This window comes from Pan troglodytes, chromosome 4 (genome assembly GCF_028858775.2).
Source record: "Pan troglodytes isolate AG18354 chromosome 4, NHGRI_mPanTro3-v2.0_pri, whole genome shotgun sequence".
Taxonomy (NCBI): Eukaryota; Metazoa; Chordata; class Mammalia; order Primates; family Hominidae; genus Pan; species Pan troglodytes.
In genome coordinates this window covers 55,631,127-55,654,081 of record NC_072402.2, presented here as the reverse complement: position 1 = coordinate 55,654,081, position 22,955 = coordinate 55,631,127, and the positions used below count along the sequence as shown (strand labels likewise).

At 36.5% G+C, this 22,955-nt stretch overlaps 1 protein-coding gene across 20 annotated transcripts in view; it reads right to left on the bottom strand.

Annotated features, from left to right (window-relative positions):
- The window catches only part of PDE4D (phosphodiesterase 4D), a 1,566,198-nt gene that overhangs the window by 5,465 nt on the left and 1,537,778 nt on the right, over positions 1-22,955 (bottom strand). For all 20 annotated transcript variants that reach the window (XM_063810423.1, XM_063810422.1, XM_063810426.1 and 17 more), the window contains 8 exons: positions 17,725-17,818; positions 16,185-16,357; positions 15,159-15,257; positions 14,115-14,279; positions 12,852-12,951; positions 1,667-1,821; positions 824-946; positions 124-306 (listed from right to left, as the gene is read on the bottom strand). In XM_063810423.1, the coding sequence (XP_063666493.1) occupies positions 124-306; positions 824-946; positions 1,667-1,821; positions 12,852-12,951; positions 14,115-14,279; positions 15,159-15,257; positions 16,185-16,357; positions 17,725-17,818 (1,092 nt within the window). The remainder of the gene's footprint in view (positions 1-123; positions 307-823; positions 947-1,666; positions 1,822-12,851; positions 12,952-14,114; positions 14,280-15,158; positions 15,258-16,184; positions 16,358-17,724; positions 17,819-22,955) is intronic.

Here is a 22,955-nt window from a genome sequence, read left to right as displayed (position 1 = left end):
GAGCTTGTCAAAAACAAAGTAATTTTAAAAATCCAGTAAAATACTATCATATGTAATACAAAGTAACCAAATGCTAAAGCGGTAGCTCTGTTCTCTCTGAAAGCTGTACACTTCATGCATTACCTGTGATTTTTCCACGGAAGCATTGTGCTTGTCACACATGGGGCTTATCTCCATGCCACGTTCCCTCTCTCGGTCTCCTTGGCGGAAGAACTCCTCCATTATCCGGTCCGTCCACTGGCGGTACAGCTGGAGAGGCTTTGTTGGGTTGCTCAGATCTGCACAGTGCACCATATTCTGAAGAACCTAAAATAGATGGATGCATTCTCTATTCACTCCTGTTCCTTTTTTTTTTTTTTTTAAAAACCAAAAAACTAGAAATTCACATTGGATGACTGCAACACTTAAAAATACACGTAGTGTAAGATTTATTCCAAACAGCTCAACCATGATGTGTCTGTCTATAGTTCACACTTGTATTAATAGTTCCAAATTATGCCACTTCTACTGCATCTAAATAGCTTAAGAGAAACCGTCTATGTGCATGGCTGACTAGATTCAGAGCTGCTTAAGTGGCTGGTTCTGTGGGGTGTTTGTTTGTTTGTTAGTTTCTTTAATTAATGTAGATGCAAACAGAAAGACCAGTAGAATTTTACCTGGTTAATTCTCAGGAATAAAAATTTGGATAAAAATCCTGCCTACAACTGCTGAAAGTATAAGGTGGGAGAAGGAAGAAATACATCTTATCAAAGCTGAACACACAGACATGTGCACATGTGCACAGACACACACACACACAGAGCAAACTCAAATAAGGCTTTACCTGAATCCTATCGGAATAATTATCAAGAAGAAGAACTCCAGAGCTTGTCACTTTCTTAGTTTCAACCATAGTCTTCAAATCAGCCAGTAGATTCATGTGTTTTGACATATCTGTTGCAAGTACCTTAAAATATAGAGAGTATATTATTAAGTTCAGAGAAAACAGAATTTACACATGAAAATATTATGCATAATATAAGAATGAAAAAGGAATAAAACAACACTATGCCTTTTAATGACAGTGGAAAATCCTTACTACTCCTTGGGGGCAGAGTCTTTTCCCCTTTGCTATCAAGTTTTCCCAAAGCCCAGATAAATGTGTGTAATATACAGAAATGCTAAGCACTGACAACCACTTTCATGGTGAAAAATGGGTGACATCTCCATGGATAAGACGTCATCACAAGTTTGTAAGTTTTTGAAAGCTAGAGATTTTCCTGTGTCTCATAATCACTGAATAAGATGCATAGAAAAAAGAGTAAAGTCATGGATGTCTAAATGGCACTGTCTACTGATGAGAAAAGGTGGGGAAAAAATCCATTTGAGCTGTGGCCCACACAATCTGCTTTTGTTAGTCATTTTTCTCTGCCCGCCACCAGACTGGAGGGGCCCAGAAAATAAATGATGAGGGTGAGCTGACATTATTCTCAAGTCCAAACTGCTAGAAGTGAAAAACCTATTACAGAACATCACAGCCAGCATCACGGGCAGCTTCTATAACATAAAGGGCCATAATATGTTTTGAAATGCAGTTCCTTTTACCTAATACTCATCTTGTTCTTATGTCTAAATTATAAACAACTTGCATCACAGTTCTCTTCTTTGGCTTTTATCAGCTACTTACGATGTCAATGACCATTTTCCTTAAAGATTGTCTTTGTTTTTTGGTCAAATTCTGGAAAATGTCACAGTTTTCTTCCTGAAGCAATTTAAAGCCCACAGCCAAATGATGGTTCTCTAAGACTGAGGAATCATTGTACATCAAGGCAAGTTCAGAGTCTGTAAAAAAGACAAAAGGCCAAAGATGAGCAAAACTGTTTGTGAGAAGTTTATCTGATTCTTAAAATTCTGGATTTAGGATGTAATTTCCCCTAAACTTCTCTGCTGCCCTTATCATTACCTGACAATATCCAGGAGAGAATAAATCAGATAACATAAGAGCAGGAACAACACTGGAATGAATCTTGGGGAGTGAATTCTAATGCTACTAACATGTGGCAGGTCATTTCACTCTGTAGGTCTCAGCTTTCTCTAAAGTGAAAGAATTGGATCTTTAACTTCTCCTCTAGAGTTGCCATGAGCTCAGCAGAATATGACATTATTCTTAGTATCTATAACACATCCAGAGCATAAGGTTTTGTATTCCTGATAACTGTGAATTACCTACCCTGCACTATATAAAGTGAGGATCATGTGTTACAGGATTGTTTGTACTCAAAGAGGGTACAAGAGCAATAAGGAATCATATGAACAAGTTTAGATTTGCTCATTTGCTCATGTATAGCTCTGAAAGTCCAAGCTTTATTCATTGTTTTCCATTTTCTTTTCCAAGTATCGTGGCAGTCATTGTATACTGTACAGGGATATTGCTCTTCCTGCCTGCTTGCTCACAGCTTCACAGTGACGTTGTGTTTGGCTGTCTGTATACCCTCTGGTGAAGATTCTGCCACTCTCTCCCTACTGCCCTAGACCTGTGAATTTTAGGCAGGGAGAGATTCTGCCTCTCTCCTACTTCTTGTAAATAGCAGACCCAGATCTACAAGATAGATAATCATTAAAAAACTTTTGATGCTTTATTCTCTTTCCACTTAATCACTGTAAAGACTAAAAGCAAATCCGAGGCAGGAGGATTGCTTAAGCCCAGGAGTTCAAGACCAGCCTGGTCAACATAGGGAGACCTCATCTCGACAAATAATAAAAAATTATCTGGGGATGGTAGGGCATGCCTGTAGTCCCAGCTACTTGGGATGCTGAGGTAGGAGGATTGCTTGAGCCCAGGAGTTCAAGGCTGCAGTGAGCCATTATATCGTGCCACTGCACTCCAAGCTAGGCAACAGAGCAAGACTCTGTTTCAAAAAAAAGAAAAGAAAAGAAAAAGGCTAAAAGCACATGTATTTGATCTTTTTTCTAACGAATGCATAGAAAATATATTTGGAAATATATATCTTTAAGAAAGAAATGCCCAATACTATTCAATGGCTATTTTAATGGAGCTAGGAAGGAGAGGAGAGGCTTAAGACATTTTCAACTGAGAAATTCTATTATTTTATCGGAACTATAGAAATACAAATTTGCACACTTAAATTTCTGCTCCCAAACTACAGGAGCAGAGCTGTTTAGACTAGCAGGGAGTAGGTTTGTACAGTATTTTTTTGTTATTTTTTGTTTTCTTTAGATAAAACAATAGTGTTTATTTTTTAAAAGGCAGTTTCTGGTGAACTTTTACAGTGTCTATAAATGCCTTTATGAAACTTTATCTACAGATAGGTAAGCATATAGAAATGAAAATTTAAAACTATATAGGTTCTTAGCACATATTATTGTATTTCTACAGTGGAATCAAATAAACATATATTGAAAGGAAGGCATAATTATTAGATACTGGATAATTATTAGAGTTCATTTAAGGAAGGAAATATGCATGTAGACAAGCAGTGTTAACAGAATTGACTTAGCCTTACAAAAACCCTAATTGGCTTATATGAAGCTGAAGGTGAAGGAAATTAAGGCTGTTGACCCTGCAAAAGAATAAGATGATGAGCTGTTCCTTCAAGGAAAAGGGTGATCTGTTGTATGGAAGGTGCAACAAAGAGTCTGAGTTCTACTGGATATAAGTAGGGCCTTTCATGTAGGGCAGATGTCCAAGAATACTGGCAAGGCCTGTCTTGGAGAGTGGTTATCTCCTGACACTTAAAGAGTCCAAATTGGCTAGAAAAGCCAGGAAAGGATGCCTTAGTGGACTGGCAGGCCTCCATAGCCTCTTCCATCTCAGATGCTGTTACAGGAAAGCGGTGGTGACTGTTGATTTTTAAATGAACAAATGTTAACGTTTAAGAAACTGAATCTCAAGGAAGTTATTTAACTTTCTACTCTTCTTTAGGACTGAAGGCATATGGTCACATTTAAATTGGGAGGTAGGATTCTGCAGCTCCTCAGCAGATTTTCACCAAAGACACTAATCCATTACTTGTAAGTAGAGTCCTTGAAGGTTCAGGAATGATCAGAAAGTTGCTGTCATCCTTTGGTACAATGCACAGCACAGAGGGGCAAAGAGGTTAGCTTATATAACATTATAACATTTTTGTTGAAACCCTTTCATCTTCAAGCCCAATATAAGTTACCTCTTCCATCAAGTCTTTCTTAATTACCAGATGAAACTGCCCACTTTCTCCTGTAAACTCCTATACTACTTTGTACCACCCATTTAGCATGTATCGCATTCTACCTTTTTTGTCTTTATCTCTACAAATCTTTTAATCGTTGCTCCCCAAACCCTCCCAACCTACTTAGATACTTAAGCCCCTACAAAATATTAAAGGTTATTAATTTAATATGTTTGGTTATCTGGCTTCCCCTAGGCACTTCACTTCCCCTAGGCACTTCAATTATTTCAAACTTACAAAGTACAAACAGGAATACAATAAGGCACAACATTTAGAGGATTGAGGTGCCATTGTGTTAAATGGTTTATGTGAATCATCTCATTTAATCCTCATAACTCTTTTAGGAAGATACTGTTGTTGTTAGCGACATTTTAAGGCTATGTTCCATTCATGGATGGCATGGAGCCATATAGGTGGGAAGTAAGTCTTTGTGTACTTGGGATAGGCTGGGGGATAGAAAATGTCCCTTGGGGACATCTTTTATATACATAAATATTTACATAGACATACTCATATAATCCTGTACAAATGAAGAAAATGTACCTCAGAGAAGGTAGGTAACTTTGCCAACATCACCTAGCCAGTAAGTGCTGGGGCCAGCACTTAAAACCAGGCAGTTTGTAGAGCCCTCACCTTATACTGACTATGATTACAACTACCTTATAGAGGTGAAAACTTGAGCAGTGAACACTAAACGTGAACCAGGAAATCAACACAGTCCACTCAGTGCCTGGCATACATTTATAAAGACAACTTTGTAAGTATTTATTTTTTATTGAGAGGCCATGCATACCTTTACAAACTCAAAGCCATCATTTTATTATATATAGATCAATTGTGCTCATTTGTTACAACTACCCTGGATCATCAAGAATAAATTAAATTATGCCCAACATATGCTACTACTGAAGGCAGGAAGACCACTTTTGTGTCCCTCTCTTCTGAGTGCTAATGAAATGGGGGGAAGGGTGGGCAGGTACTACCACATAACTGAGAACATGTACTTCATCTGTGCTAATCTTTTCTCTCTCTGTATTAATCATGGTTCTCCAGAGAAATAGAATAGACATATGTATGAGTGTGTGTGTATGTGAGAAAAAGACACATTTATTTATTCTAGGAATTGGCTCAGGCAATTATGGAGTCCAAGAAGTCCCACGTCTGCAAAGGTGAACCAGGAAAGCAAGTCCAAAGGCCAGAGAATCAACCAGGAACCCTGATGTTAGAGGCAGGAGAATATGTATGTCCAGGCTCCGAGAAAGCAAATTGCCCTTCCCCCAATGTTTTGTTCTTCTCTTTGAGGTCCTCAATGGATTGACTGATCCCTGCCAACAATGGTAAGGGCAATCTTCTTTAATCAGTCTACCAATTCAAATGCTAATCTAATCTCTTCCAGGAACACTCTCACAAACACACCCCAAAATAGTGTTTTACCAGCTATCTGGGCATCCCTTAGCCCAGTCAAGCTGACACATAAAATTAACCATTACAAATTCTGCCCCTTCTCACCCTGGTACCCATAAGCATCTCCTTTAACCATATTTAATCTCCATAAGGCCATAACTCTACCAAACAGCCTATAACTATCCTGCATACAACTAAAAGCACACTAACACATTCCCCAGAAGTGAAAGTAAAGTTTTTGAGTAATGTTTACTCTTATCCTGATATCCTATAACTTAAATACTAATATAAAGTTAATACCTCTTATGTTATATAAGGGAACAAGAAAAAGAAAATGAAGATATATGCTTAATATATGTATATATACATATAAATGCATTCATAAGAAAATACTCATGACAATTATAGTCCTTATTTCTATAACTGGTCAAATGGTCATAGCTGGTATTTGTAATTACCTTCTTTTACTACTCATTCTGTATTCCCTTTGCCCTCAGCAAGCACCTCAGCTGGTCATGATTCTTTACCTGGTGGGGTGACCAAAACCTTCATTCGTGAAGGGTGTGGGTTATTAGTAGTCCTGCCTGGATTGGGTTATTTTGTGCTGACCTTAATTACAGGGCATGGTTAATACTAAGGGATGCCCTAAGGGATCTCCTTATTCCACACATACTCTTCCTTACCTTCATTGTGGAGTAGTAACCCAATTTCCCCTTGGTAGTCAGGATCAGTCACCCCAGTCAACACTGTAATGCCCTTCTTGGATGATTGAATCAGACGCATAAGGAGCTCAAAGTGGCTAGGTCTTAACTTCCAGTTCAACGGAATCACTGTTGTGTCTCCTGATGGAAGCATTCCTCCTTCTGAAACTAAGACCTCTAGCTAGCAGCACATAAATTTGCAGGAACAGGAAGCAAACTTTGCTAGTGGGTCACTGGGGGTAATTATGAGTGGTAACAGTCCCATTTCTATCCACTGATTCCTGGACCCATGAATTCTGGTTATGGGAGAAATAGCACCACATATTGGATGCTGATTCAGAGCATATATGGCCTTTATGGCCTTCTGGAGAACCTTGCCCCAGCCCTGCAAGGTATTGCCTCCTAGCTGAGTAACTGAGTCTTCAAAAGGCCATTCTACCAATTTATCAAGCCAGCTGATTCAGGATGTTAGGGAATATGGTAAGACTAGGGACTTCCATGGGCATGAGCCCAGTGCAGCTCTTCTTTGCCAGTAAGGTGAGTTCCTGGTTAGAGGCAATGCTGTATGGAATACCATAGTTTTGGCAGAAAAACTGTGCAGGAAAGGCAAATCTGTTTCCAGAGAAAGTGCCTTTTCCACTAAGGACAAAATGCTACCCTTTCCACCATGGAAGTGGTCCAATGTAATCAACCAGCCATCAGGTAGCTGGCTGATCCCCCCAAAATGGTGTTAAGTGTTGGTTTATGCTGCTGGTGGATTGCGCACTTAGCAATAGTCATAGCCAGGTCAGCCTTGGTGAGTGGAAGTCCATGTTTCTAAGCACATCCTGCCACCTCCATCCCTGCCACCATGGCCACTTTGTTCTTAGCATGTTGGGTGATGACAGGGGTGGCTAGGGAACGAAGTTGACTAGTATCTACAGAATGGGTCATCCTATTCACTTGGTTATTAAAATCCTCCTCTGCCAAGGTCACACTTTGGTGAGCATTCCTTTTTTGTCCATTCAGAGAGATCATTCACATATCTCTTCCCCAAATTTCTTTCTCACCAGTTTTCCAATCATATTCCTTCTAAGTCCCTGACTATCCAGACAAATCATTGGCTATGGCCCATGAACTAGTATATAATTGCACATATGGCCATTCCCTCTTCCAAGCAAAGTGAACAACGAGTCACCCTGCCTAAAGTTCTTCCCACTGGAAAGACTCCCCTTCACCACCATCCTTCAGAGATGTCCCAGAGAGGGGCAGTAGTGCTGCAGCTGTATACTTCTGGTGGTACCTGCGTATCACGCAGAACCATCCGTAAACCAGGCCCTCTGTCACTACTTACAGGGAACTTTCCATGCGACCACATGTGTAGGCTGGGAGAAAGAAGGCAGTGTAATTAATAGGAGTGGCATTAGGGCCACTTCTTTATGTAATTTGTGCCTTTAGTGTCTGCTCGGACCTGATAGATCGTGTATTACACTACTTTTATTTGATGATGAAATGTCGTACATGCCCAACATATGGCTTGGTGCGTTAGATAATACCCTATTAATGATGGGCAGACAGCTCAAACCACATGGAAACTTGGTGGCCCATAGTCAGTCAGTATCTCCTAAGGCCCAGCAGCAGGCCTATATCTTTCTTTCAAAAGGAGAGTAGTTATCTTTCTTTGGATGATGGCAGGGTCTTGCTCCAGAGTCTGTGCTGTGATTCACACAGAGGGCTCTGTCAAAGGCTCCAAACAACATTCCTATCTGCCACTGACATTTCAAGCACCACTAAATCTGCTGGCTCATGTGGCCCATGTGCAGAGCAGCTTGCACAGCAGGCTGGACCTGTTGTAGAGCCCCACTCAAAACTAGCAGTTTTTGTGACACTCTCTTGTTCTGTGCCCCATCTAAACTAGCAGCCTTTCAGATCACTTAGTAAATGGGCCAGAGTAACACACACAAAGAAGGAATACATTGGCTCCCAAATCCAACTAAGTCCACTAGGTATTGTGCCTTTTTGTGTCTTATGATGGAGTCCACATGGCAGATCAGAGCCAATATTAAGACCTGGAGCTGAAACAGTTAAGACTGGAACAGACACTATAGATATGTATCCTGTAAGTAAGACTTACACTCACTGTTCTTACAGCTTTACTAGGCTTAGCCTTGAGTTAGAAAATGACAGCATGCTACACCATGTCTCTAAGTTACAACTGAAATAAACAAAAATCTTCAAAAGGACTTCAGAAACAAACATTTCTCCATGAAATGACAGAGGGAAGTGGTGGTTTTAACTTAATATTCAGTTGTCAAGGAAACCGCCTCATTCATCACTCCACTCTCTATGCCCTCACCCTGCATTATTTTCCTCCATAGCACTTAGTACCATCACATGCCATAAATTCACTTATTATGCTCCAACTTTTCTAGCAGAATGCCAGCTCTTAAGAGCCAGGGATTTGTCTTGTCCACCCATGTGTTCTAAGTGCCTGAAATAATATTTATTATAACATTTAGTAGGCTTGCAGTACATTTTTGTTGAATAAAATAATCTCTGTAGCTATATCTATATAATCACATTTGATAAACATGAATTTATCCTTATTTTGAAGGTGTGGGTTTATACAGAAAAATAAAATTCTACATACAATCTACTAGTGTAGCTATGAAAATTTTAATTTCAAAATAAAAGTAGAGAAATAAAAAAGTGTATACTGACAGCTAGATACATCTTAACCTTAATATAATGAAATGCCTCTGCTCTTGGAAACCAAAAACCGCATGCTTTGAATGCATCACTAATGTGAATAAATCTTTCTGCCCTAAACTTAGGCATCTTTGCTATTAACAAAAATAATTCATTTGCCAAGTAAAATTTAATGCTATATTCTGTACTTTTGACACTTTTTTTCAGAAGATAAAGCTAAGTTAAATATACCCTCCAGCATTTTATATTCAAAAGTTCATGATGCTATTTACGTTTTATGGATTTATTTATTTATTTATTTGAGATGGAGTTTCACTCTTGTCCAGGCTGGAGTGCGATGGTATGATCTCGGCTCACTGCAACCTCTACCTCCCAGGTTCAAGCAATTCTCCTGCCTCAGCCACCTGAGTGGCTGGGAATACAGGCATGCACCACCACACCTGGCTAATTTTTTTGTATTTTTTTTTTGTAAAGACAGGGTTTCACCTTGTTGGCCAGGCTGGTCTCCGAACTCCTGACATCAGTGATTCACCCATCTTGGCCTCCCAAAGTGCTGGGATTATAGGAGTGAGCCACTGCACCTGGCCTATGGATTTATTTATATGCATCATCCTTTAAAAATATTTACGTAGCTTCCTGCCTGAAATTTCAATTTCTCTAAATCCTGTTCACAGTACCCACACTCAAATCATTTATTATAGCTTAACCAACTCTACCAGGTAGAATTGTTCTCCCTGCTTGCAGAACCTCCAGCATGCTTTCAACGAGTATAAATACAATTAGTATAAAATCATTTGGCACCTAAAGCTAAAACAACTGAAATAATTAAGAAAAACGAAGAGCACATGTAAGAAGCAGGAGGATTAACTGCCCTGGGAACCAGCCAAGGGAATCCCCAGCGCCCCCCATGTGCCTTAAGCTCTCAGTGCTTCCGTAGCTTCCTTAAAGTAAGACAAGTAACCAACTATGGGTTTATAAATTTGATAATCAGAGGTCTTTAGAATTCTTTATTATGAGAAATATGGATTCAGCTGCAGGCTTTGGACAGGATGGCAGCTCCAGCTCTGAGGCAAGAGCTGAGAATGTGCTGGCTTGACACATGGATGCTCAAGCCATCCATAAAATATAAAAAGTCAAATTTTAAAAAAGGTTTACTGCAAACTAAAAATAAGCACAAATTTTGATGAAATATTTCACGAAGCTACATATCACAAGTTTACAAGTTATTAGAAGGACTCCTTTACTGCATGCTGGGAAGATAATTCTCTTACATGATCCCTAGCCAAACCAAGCTAACTAAGGCTGTAATTTTGATAATGCCCTGGGGCCCGGAACAACCTTGGGATACTTTCCTGTACAAAGTGACAATGCTGATTCATTCCCTCAGGAATAACACAGCCTCATCACACCTCATCGTCAAAAAAACTTTAGCAATCCAAAGCTACTCTGGCAACTGTGAACTTCCCTATGTCGCTTTGGTCACACAGAAAGGAGATCATTGCAATATTACTAAATAACAAAGAATTTGCAGCGGCAGGATTAGTTATCCTTCCATCCCAGGCAGGTCACCAGCAAAATGACTTTAAACAGACATCCTAAGGAGATAAAATTATCTTCTTCAGTTTCCTCCACTATTTCATAGGTTCTCAAACTTTAGAGTATCAGATTCATCTGTAGACTGAGGCCTTGTTAGCTTAAATGGCAGACTGCACAGGGACCCTGATGCCAGGGTCCTCCAGGTGCCAGTCAAAGCCCAAGTGCCCTTTAAAACAGGGGTCCCCGATCCACCCATCGGCTGTGGACCAATATTGGTCCGTGGCCTGTCAGCAACTGGGCTGCATAGCAGGAGGTGAGCAGCAGGCAAGCCCGCATCAGTACTGCCTGAGCTCCGCCTCCTGTCAGATCAGCAGGGACATTAGATTCTCCTAGGAGCATGAACCCTACTGTGAACTGCTCATGCAAGGGACCTAGGTTGTGCGTTCCTTATGAGAATCTAACTAATGCCTGATGATCTGAGATGGAACAGTTTCATCCCAAAACCATTCTCTCCCTGCTCCCCCAGTTTATGGAAAAATTGTCTTCCATAAAACCTGGTCCCTGGTGCCAAAAACATTGGAGACTGCTGCTTTAAGGGCTCAAAAGAATGAAGAATAGAGCAGGTCCTCATTACCCTTAAAAAATATATCAGAGTACTTGGAAGACAGTGACCTTTCTATCAGTTGTTTTAATTTGTCCTCTAAATCTACTCTTAATTCTAAGGGAACATATAATATGCTATATAACAGAATGCAAAGAAAACATACCAGTTTGAATGTTTGGTGTTTAAGATATATATATATATATATATATATCTTTAACACAAAAATTTTATGTAAAAATACATTTTATGTATTTACTAAAAATTGATAAAATTCAGAATATCTCAAGACATTCATAAGCATCAAAATAAATCAGGCCAGGCTCATGTAAAGTGCCAGCATGCACTGTATTGCATGACCTCCCTGCTCTTCTTAGAAAGGACATAATGAACCCTCCCCACTGATACCATGTAAATGCAGGGAGCTGCATCCAATGTGTATTAATATTTATATGTATGCTTTGATGAGTTCTAAAAGTACCTCATTATAGGTGCTCATAGGTAGGTAGAACATGAAATGTTATCCTGTCTAATCTGGATAAATAAGTTCCTAAACTAAACTTCTAAAAAAATACTTGACTAACCACACATCTCAGGAAATCCCTGACTTTTCTAGTCCTCTACATGGGTGAGTCACTAGAGTATATTTTGCTATAGGATAGTCCAGAGGCCATTATAAGATATAAAAATAGGTGAATAATCCTAAAGCTCTGAATTAAATCTCTCAAAGTAAGGTTACCTCTACATTCCTTCTTTAAATCTGGCTACAGCAAAGTACAGGAAATGAATGGTGAATTCATAAATAATTCTATAGCTAGATTGCTATAGGCATGAGAAGACTATTATTCACAGACTCAAGCAAAAATGAAAGAAAGGTGGATTCTTAAGCATACAACATTTTCAACAACTTTGCATATTTTTTATATATAAAAGTGAATTTATGATTTTATAATCTACCATAATTTATAATCTACCATATGGGAGGGAATTAAGTCATAGTTCACTTAAATCACTTACCAATTAACTTCAAGTACCAAATAGAATTTCTATAAACCTAAATCTCTTTACCAAGGGATAGCTCAAGCATTACCTAAACATTCCCTACACAGGCTTTCTGTGCGGCAATGTCAGAGATGCTCCATATTAAACAGTCTCTACTATTCCTTATATTTCCAAATTCAGTGATGACTTCTTATAAGGTGAGATGTTAACAGTGAGAAAAAACCAAATGGTTGAAAAAATATTAAGAAGTTCCTGTTACCCTTATTAGAAGATTTTAAAAAGGAAAGAACAGGGGTTGGGCGTGGAGGAGGAAGGGAAGCTATGGCCTCTGAAGAGGATTAAATGATGACCTACATAAAGTGAGGAACACTTAGCATTAATTCTCATAACTTTTTTTTTAATTTAAAACTTTAGGGCCAATACAACTTTCTAAATCTTTCTGCACACTTTCATTTTTAATTACCCTTGTCTAGTAACACAACAATATATTACTTTTAAAGAGAACTGGAACACATTTTTCAAATATCACATGCCTCAAGGGATATAATGATAATTTTCAGTTAAATTACATTAACATGAACTATCACTAAAACACATATATACACATCTCAAAAGAACATTATGGCTCTGGAAGACTCTGAGTTTATAAAGACCCTTAGTCATTCTAAAACGTACAAAGGAAAAATGTGTTCTGAAAAAATAAAGTTTACTTACTTGTATTGATCAGAAATTGATTGGACACACCAGGATGATCTACATCATGTATTGCACTGGCAAAAATTGCTGCAAGAATCTCCAAATCTGTAAACACAGCCTGGAAAATCAGACAATATAGATAATATTACTATTCTACAATGATATGAATTAAAAGTATAAACAAATAAGAAATCTCTAGAATTTAAATGGAAAACAAAATGAAGCTTCAAAATGTGTTACAGTGTGTCAAGGGAGAGTCTTAGATACTTGTGAACTTTTAAAGTATAATCTTGGAAGAAAATATTTTATCTAATTTTATTACATCTCATGATCAAATGTTTTCCATTCACTGTATTTTTTTAAAATATTATTTTAAAACTCTGAAATTATTTTAAAAGAAAATAATAGTTTATTTTCTAAATATTTAAGATGTCTAAGAATATTCTGAAAATGTACATAAAATTAGTAAGACATTAGCAATTATTTTCTTTCATCGAAACCAGGGTTTCTCAACTTCAGCACTATTGACATTTTGGGCCCAATAACTCTTTGCGTGGGAGGCTGTCCTGTGCATTGTAGGATTTTTAGCAGAATTCCTGGCCTCTACCAACAAGATGCCAGTATCATGTACAACTAAAAATGTGATAGTTGTGACAACCAAAAATGCCTCCAGACATTGCCAAAGGTCCCTGGTGGTGGCAGGAGGGAAAGAAAGGGGAAGAGAAACCATCTCCAGTTGAGAATCACTCACCCACATGATGAGGTATTAACATAATTTTATAATGAAAACAAACTGAATTATAAAATATATTTCTTAAGAAAATCAAATTGCTTTAGTAAACAACTAATGAAATAACTTCTTAGGATTTAGAAAAATTAAAGTATGTCCTTCTAATATATTCTATGAAAAAATATCAATATATTGCTTATGTTTTATAAAACGTTCTTTGGCCTATAAATAAAAGCCATCAGACTAGATTTCAAGAAAACAAATGAACAAAAAGTGAGTAAGCCAGATGTGCTTTATGAAATGTTCAGTGGATCATTTCAAAGAAGCAATATCATAAACAGATCAATCACTAAATCTGTGACCAACTTTCATAAGCAAAATCCATCAAAGACTTGATTGTCTATTAACTATAGCATTTTCCCCCATAAGTCAATAAGTTATACTTCCAATGAATCCAATTATCTTCTCCATTGAAAACCCTTCAGATAAAAGTTTAATAGACCCTTATGAGTGGCAAGTTAGTGTTCTTGAAATTTCAGAAACAGATTTACCTCCAAAGCAGGTGTAGATAATAGCACATGAGTAGACTGGACAACATCTGCAGCATGGATATTGTTGTGATAGGCCACATCAGCATGGTAATGGTCTTCGAGAGTCATAAGATATGTAATTAAAGTATCTACTGGAATTTTAAATGTTTTTAATAAATCCCGTTCCTGTAGGAAAAAAAATCATCTTAACATTTTTGTCTTTATGTGAAAAATTTCTCCATAGAGTATGTTTAAAAAAAAAAATCACACGCCAGTGTTGCCAGTGGATAACCTGGAAATGGCAACTGCACTCTCACATGTCTAGTGAGGAAAATGGGAACCTCTGAGAAGATCCAGGGACTCTGGGACAAAACCATAGTTGGGTTGTCCTGCTGGAACCCAAGAATACTACGCCCTAGCTGTATGGTGTCAGGAATGAGGTGCCAACTCTAAAAGTTTCTATGTCCCATTATCATGGAGGCAGCTCCAGTCAAGCACTATTAACTCAACCCCTGCATCACACCAACTAAAAATCAACGTCCTCTCTAGGGCTGAAGTTTCCCATTTCGGTCCCGAGGTATCTACAACAGCCTCAACTTCTCATTTAAATCCCACCCTAAGCTGGAGCAAAGGGTCAATAAGAGAGAGAAATGGATATGAAGAAAGAAGCAGGACACAAGAAAGTGACTGAAAAAACTATATTCTAAGGTTAGCCAGCAGGGGCTTTATTCATTTTTTTTAAGTTAGTACTCCATTCTCTATGCAGTCAGGTTCAGATGACTAAGATGATGTCTAAATTATTATTTTAATAAATTGCTTCAATTTGGCTATATCACATCTTTTTCTTAAATGCAAAAAAAATAACAAAATTGATGTTATTTGTGGTTTATCCACACTCCACCTTTCTGTATCTTTACTTGTCCCTTGGCAAAGGAGCAAATAAGGATAAAAGCATAAAAATAAGCAAAAGGTGGGGAATATTAAAAAAGACAAAATGTATGCACAAGCTAGACTGGACATTAAGTTCCTAAATAAAATAAATGTAATAGAACTCAACCACCTTACCTGAAATATGGTGTGCATGATAACAGTCAAGGGCCGGTTACCAGACAACTCTGCTATTCTGAAAACATGAAGACCCCATTTGTTCACATCTTCTAGTTCCTGGAGTGAAAAAAAAAAAAAAAAAAGATACTAAAATATTAGAAAGTGGAGTAAAATATGACTCAATGAACACAATCATTTAAAAATTACAGACCTTAGGTGGCCGGGCATGGAGGCTCAAGCCTGTAATCCCAGAACTTTGGGAGGCTGAGGCGGGCAGATCACTTGAGGTCAGGAGTTTGAAACCAGCCTGCCCAACATGGTGAAACCCCATCTCCACTAAAAATAAAAAAAATTAGTCAGGTGTGGTGGTGTGTGCCTGTAATCCCAGCTACTTGGGAGGCTGAGGCAGGAGAATTGCTTGAACCCAGGAGGCAGAGGTTGTAGTGAGCCAAGATCGCGCCACTGCATTCTGCACTCCAACCTGGGTGACAGGGCGAGACTATGTCTCAAAACAAACAAAACAAAACAAAACAAAACAGACTTCAGTGTAAAGATTGTTAGATTGTTTTAAACAATGATTCATTTTAAATGTTAACAGACACACCATGTAAGCATAGGCAAACTTTAGGCACATTTACTTAAATGTACTGAAAATTGAACAGTATGGCTTAACCTTGTGACTTTGACATTACAACACATTTATGTACTTTTTAAGTATCAATCACAAAGCACTTCTTTAATGGATAAAATCTATTCACAAAACCTTAACTGTTTTCCTAAAACCCAGAAGACATGACAGATTTCTAACTCTTTAAGGCCAATGAAATGAAGATGCAAATAATCGCCCCCCAAACCCCTAAAACATACCAAACCACCTGTCTAGGGCACTTTAATAGGAGCTTTATAAAATGCCTTCCCATCTTCAAAAAAAGAAAAAAAAAACCCAATTAATAAACTTTTCTATCCATTTAAAAGACTAGAAGTGAAAATTCATGAAAGGGCATCATTTAATATTTATGATCCTGATCTTTGAAATCATCATACCTTGGCAAGGACATCTTCTTGTTCAGTTTTAACTCCAAACCTTGGGATACTTGAATTAGTCAGACTAGAGCTGTGCATCAATTTCTTGACTCCACTGATCTGAGACATCGGTCTTTTCTTTTTCTCCTTTTCCTTCTGAGTTGGAGAAGGAATTTCCACTTCATGTTGCTTATCTTGAGAAATTTAGAAAATGTTCTATATTTATTATTAATTCTATCTGTTTTATATCATATGCATAATTGGAAGGATTATAATTGATCATTATATATTCCAGGAAATGTTTCCAACTAAAAAGTTTCCTTTTAGAGAGTTCAGTATTTACATTTGAATTGGACTTAATTTGATATCTTCAAACACAAAATTAAGCAAATAAGTTCCATTACAAAATAATAATATCAAATGTATTCCATGGTTACCTCTTTGATACAATGTCCTAATAAAAAATGCTGCAAGACTTAGCATGACAGCAGACTCAGAATACACAACAGGTGGTTATTTCCACTGTTCGATTCCATTCCTTTGTGAAACTGACTTAATGAACTGAATATTGTTCTTGCCAACTAAGGACTACAGTTTCAATACATACTTTGAAATGGTAGAAACTTTATACACAAATGTCATGAAAACAGCAGTATATAAAACTAACAGCTAACTGAAATGGGTAACACTGTGGGAGCTGAAACAGCAGGTTTTGGATGACTTAGATTAATTCTGCTACTTTTTATTTCTGTATGATAGTGAGATAAGGGTTAAATCCCCAGGTTTTATGGGAGCATAGAGAATCATAAATATTACCTGATAAGTGAATACGTACATAAGCTGATTGTGTTCTATAGTAAAAGACCTAAGATATCTTCTTACTTTCATCCACGATTTCAAGGCAGTGATGAGCAACTCTAACTCATCCTTATATATAGAACATGTTCTAAGTGTTTAATAAATGTTAACTATATATAACAGCAATTTTGTTTTGAAAGTAAGTCCAGGATACATTCAAATTACTGACCTTTATTTACTGCATTTTCTTTCTGTGGATGAGGTACAAGAGTTGTCCCAGGACACCAAACTCAGCTATTATTAGCAAACTTTTATTTAGCATTTGTATTTTATCTGCCCACCAGTTTACTAGGCTTGATGTACACAAGACGTTAAATTCATCGAGGGCAGGAATCATTTCTAATTTATCATTAAACACCTATTGCCCAACAATGGCTGGCATTTAATAAGAATTTGTTGAAGATATGAATAGATCTCTCTATAAAATATATTTTACAGTTTGGTACTATGAAAAAATGGCAATATATAATTTTAATTCAAGAATTCCTAAAGTCCTAAATAAAACTAAGAAAATGTACCTTGTCACCTGCAACTCTAAAACTCAGAGGCATATAGTGTCGAATTATTAATATGACGAATGAAAACACATAGAACTTCTAACACTTGTTTGGTTTCCAAAATGAGTTGGCACCCCAATCCTCCTACAAAAACAAACAAGCAAACAACTGAAGAAAAAAATTTAATTGCATGTTGTTATTCTCACCTAAGAATGTGTTTGATATAAACTCTGACACTTGATTTCCAGACCGACTCATTTCAGAGAGATGGGTGAGCTCCCGATTAAGCATCCTTTTAAACTGAAAAACAGAAAAGTAAAATGAAATAATAGAAGAGGAAAGTTTAAGTGAAATATATATGCATACTCTGAGATACAGGAAGATATGCCCAAAGAATTTTTAAGTTGTCCTGACAATTTAGAACAGTGCCTTCCAGCAGAACTTTCTTCAATGAGGGGAAAACACCATAATCGGTGCTGCCAATTATAGCAGTCACTAGCCACAGGTGGTTACTAAGCATTTGAAATGTGGCTAGTGCAAATGAGAAACCAAATTTTGAATTTTATTTAATTTTAACTACTTTTAATTTAAATAATCACATGTGGCTCATGGCCACCAGACTGACCAGCACAAATTTAGACTCCCAAGGGCTGAAGGGAAAATCAGGAGAAATAAGCAAAGAAAAGGGAATTAAAAATTAAGAATGTATTATTAGTTATTTAGAGAAGAGAGAAACGAATTTATAGCACATAAAAGTGTTGCCATACAATAAAACATGGAATGCTTTCTTCAATTAATTTATCATTAGCAGAAATGAATATATATACTGATCAAGGGCTCAAAATTTAGTCTTTTACTCCAAAGCAAAACTTAATAGACTTGAGTACTCTTCCAGGACTATGGAGAAGTAAAATATTTAAATAAATACTGTATAATGTTTCCTTTTAAAAGTTGTTTTTCAAGTAAGAGTATAACATTTATTGTTTCTCAACATCCACAAAATTTACCGTTTTCCCAAGTCACTAAATAGGAAACAGGTCAATTTTCAACAATCTACTTCACAATTTTTATTACTGATGCCATAGTGCCTATTTCATTGAAAGAAACACTGGAATTAACCTACCAACACCACATGGCATTACCAGTATCCAAATCTCCCAAAGATTTTACACTTCTCCCACCCCCATCAGCTGTTTCTTAAGCATTAAGCATTTCAGAGTCCTTTGACTCTGAAAACAACCTGACGAGGCCTTTTAATAAGCCTTTAATATTTGCCTTAATATACAGAAACAATGTATTTTTTCTACACATAGAGTAACTGCTATTAGATACTTGACAAAAAAAAGACGCATTTACTCTAATCATCAGATTAGCCTTTAAAATTAGAAATTTCACCAAAAATTCTCATTTAAGTATGAAGGTAAGTGTTGAATTTATATTTTAGTGATGTTTGAAATATAATTCTTACTCAGTATTTAATTATTTAGAATTATTTTGCTTCTCTGCATAATTCATACCAAGATGGCCTAACTCTATACCGTTTGCTAAATAACTTCCAAAGTCAATCTTATAGACCATCTAGATTAAGTTTTAACTCAGCATTTAACTGTTATCAAAACAAACAAAAAACCCTCAACCGTTTCAATGGACTGTTGGATGAGAGAAATGTGTATTCGCATTCCAGCGTAGTCAAAAACAAAGAACTCGTCATTTACATTGGGTATATCTCCTAATGCTTTCCCTCCCCCCTCCCCCCACCCCACAACAGGCCCCAGTGTGTGATGTTCCCCTTCCTGTGCCCAAGTGTTCTCATTGTTCAATTCCCACATGTACCCTAGAACTTAAAGTATAATAAAAATAAATAAAATAAATGCTGGGGAAAAAACAAACAAACAAAAAAACAAAGAACTGGCATGACCAGTACAAATTCTGGTTGTTAAATTACTGGTCTAGAAAGCTTAGTCTCAAACTCAGGAACACTAAATTCACTTCTTTGTTCATATGTTTTTATAACTCCTTTCTAATTATAAAATGTACATGTGCTATAGAAAATTTAGAAAGCTATACCAAAAAAAAAAAGAAAATAATGTAAATCCCCACTGCTGGAAGATAACCACAGATAATTTGTTAAATTTCCTTTTATGCCTTTTTTCTACCCTTGTATGTGAATACATATTTTTAAAACTGGCATCAGGTGGTATACAGAACATAGGTTACTGCTTGTGTTCACTTAGCATTATATCTTATAACCTACTGAAAAAAATAAACTTTGGGCCTTCTAAGAATATTTGTAGACATTTATAATAGAGTTCAAAATTTTTTCTGTCCCTCTTTACAAAGTTATATTTTCTTGAGTAAATTATGGGCTATCACATAATTTAATGAGCTAATATAGAAGTGTCTTCTATTTAGCCTGGCACATAGTAGATGCTCAATATTATTTGAGTTCTTTCTCCCAGCTCACTTTCTGGCACTTGGTCCATAACTTTTGGGCCTTTTAAAGTAATAGCTGATTTTTATCATTGCAGGTCAGACAGATGAAGGATTTGACTGTAGTTATAACCATAAAAATAGTTACTTAAATAGCTAGCTCCTCTTTCTCAAATCCCATAAAGAATTTGGAATAGCATTAGTATGGGAAACCATAGCTATGTCTCAAAAGCACAGCTAAAATGTCATGCATACACAGGTTTAAAAAACTCTTTGCTTAAGACTTGGAGCCAACCCAAATGTCCATCAGTGATAGACTGGATTAAGAAAATGTGGCACATATATACCATGGAATACTATGTAGCCATAAAAAGGGATGAGTTCATGTCCTTTGCAGGGACATGGATGAAGCTGGAAACCATCATTCTCAGCAAACTAACACAGCAACAGAAAACCAAACACCACATGTTCTCACTCATAAGTGGGAGTTGAACAATGAGAACACATGGACACAGGCAGGGGAACATCACACACCAGGGCCTATCAGCGGATAGGGAGGGGAAGGACAGCATTAGGCGAAATACCTAATGTAGATGACAGGTTGATGGGTGCAGCAAACGACCATGGCATGTATATACCTATGTAACAAACCTGCACGTTCTGCACATGTATACCAGAACTTAAAGTATAATAATTAAAAAAAATTTGCTTTACAGATAAATTCACACTTGGAAAAATATACTCATTAGACAAAGCATATTCCAAAGAAAAGAGTCTGCTAAACATTTTAAACACACATTCAATGAAATATCTCTTTGACCTAAAATTGTTCATGTTATGAGCTAAAAGTTGCTATTAAGAACTACCTGGTCATGACAAAGTCCTTTTTTTCATAAAAGATAGGAGAAGAGGCAAGGCTTTCACCATTGCTAGAATCTCAGCAGTCTATACAGGAACTGCTGCCCTCCTTGCACTTCTCTCAATAAAGCAAAACAAGGGAAGCCTTCTGGGAGTGATTGATAAAGATAGAGACCCAGTTATCACAGGTTCATCTTCTAACTTGTACACAAACTAGTATAAGGATTATGTTGATAAAGATAGAGACCCAGTTATCACAGGTTCATCTTCTAACTTGTACACAAACTAGTATAAGGATTATGTTGCCCAAGGAGAACATGTGGATGCTACCTGCAGATATGCTACATATATTATTGGATTTTTCTAAAAGAATATAAAGAACGAAGTATAATTTTCCTGGCAGTTTGCTTAAACAATTCACCAAAATAGCCAGTTAGTACAGATAACTGAAGAAAAAAGCCAGTGAAAGGAATCTAAATATTGTACAGACTAGATAAGTGACATCCTGCATGTTCATCTTTCTGGTCATATACATTATTCCCAGAGTACTTTCCAGCCTTTGTTTAAAACACAAAAACATGGATTGGAGAAATCCTCCATCACATGCCCACCTCCCTGCCAAGGCTTATAAGGGACTCCAAGGAAGTCAACATTTCATTTTAACATAATTATAAAAGACAATATTTGAAGCAATTACTTCTCTACTCTAGGAAGACGGTATAAGGAATTTCCTAAAGATAATTCTGAAGTGTACATTAAGTTATAACACAAGGGTATTTTCTAAAAGGAATTAACATTGTTTTCCTTTTTTGCTATCCATATAAAAGTTTCAGTCCAGCAAAGCTAAATGAATAACCACAAAAATTACCATAAGTGCTTTCTCAACTGGTAGTTGATCTCACAAATTGGTTTTGGAGTGCATAGCTAGATGTACTAAAAAAATGCACTAGATCATTCAACAAACATTTAAAAATGTGATACTTCTCTCATCTAAAAATAATTATATAATATTTACTAAGATAACTACATAAAATTACCAAAGGGGGAAGGACTGATTTAAAGCTAATACAATGTATTCTTCTGGGAAATCCCATCATATTTCTCAATTAATAAATTTAGAAGGGACAAAACATTAAACTGCTGTTTGAAACGAACCGATTCTAAAATGCACAACCATTTAAGCATTTAGTTTATTTTTTTAAGTGACCTCTAAATATTTTCCATTGATGAATTTCTAATTGTTTTTGGCCTAAGTAGTCTGAAAACAATACACAGATTTAGGGTTGCAACTAAAAAAACAGGGGAGGATTTCTAAGTGAATGCTTTCGAATCCTTTGTTCTCATTATACATCAGAATGTCTGTGTACAGCAGTTAAGGCATAAAGGAAAGTAAAAATGCAGTTGAATCTCAATACTGTATTTTGCTTTTCAGAACTGCAATTCTTCAATTTACATTAGCCATTTAAGATTGTTCAGGAAGCAAACTAAAATAATAAAACTAAATGTTCTTAAATGTAATCTCCTTTACTTCTACATCACGCCAGTGTGCTACTGGGTATATTATATATCCTCCCAATATATATTTAAGGAGGTGGTATGGGTCCAATAGTAAGAAAATTTGCTTATTTTTTCCTGACAATATTCTGCTGAAAATCATTTGAATATGCTGCACTGTGATGCATTACAAGTTTGGTAGATATCAGTATTCAAAGTTATTTAAACAAATACTCCATTGATGGCATAAAAATAAATCCTTCAAAATGCATAAGACCAAATATATCTATATTTGCTATTTTTACATGTTTTTAAAGGTACAGTATTAAACATAAAGCTGTCCAGGAAAAATTTTCCTCAAAAAGAAAAGTACTAAAATTCTATATTTAGATTCTTGGCAATATTGTTCATAATCATAGTACAAATGGTTCATAATCGTAGTACAAATGTGAAGCCCTTCAAAAATAACATCAATTGTGAGCTGGCTAAAAGCTAGGAGCTGAATTCTGGGGGATAATGAAGGCTTCTTATATTTACTCTCTATACTTTTCTGCATTTCTGAAGATTTTTAGCCAAGAAATGGCTAACAAAATTCAAATAATGGAAGTCTATATATTTTAAAAACATTTTTAAAAATGTGAATCATCCACAGATT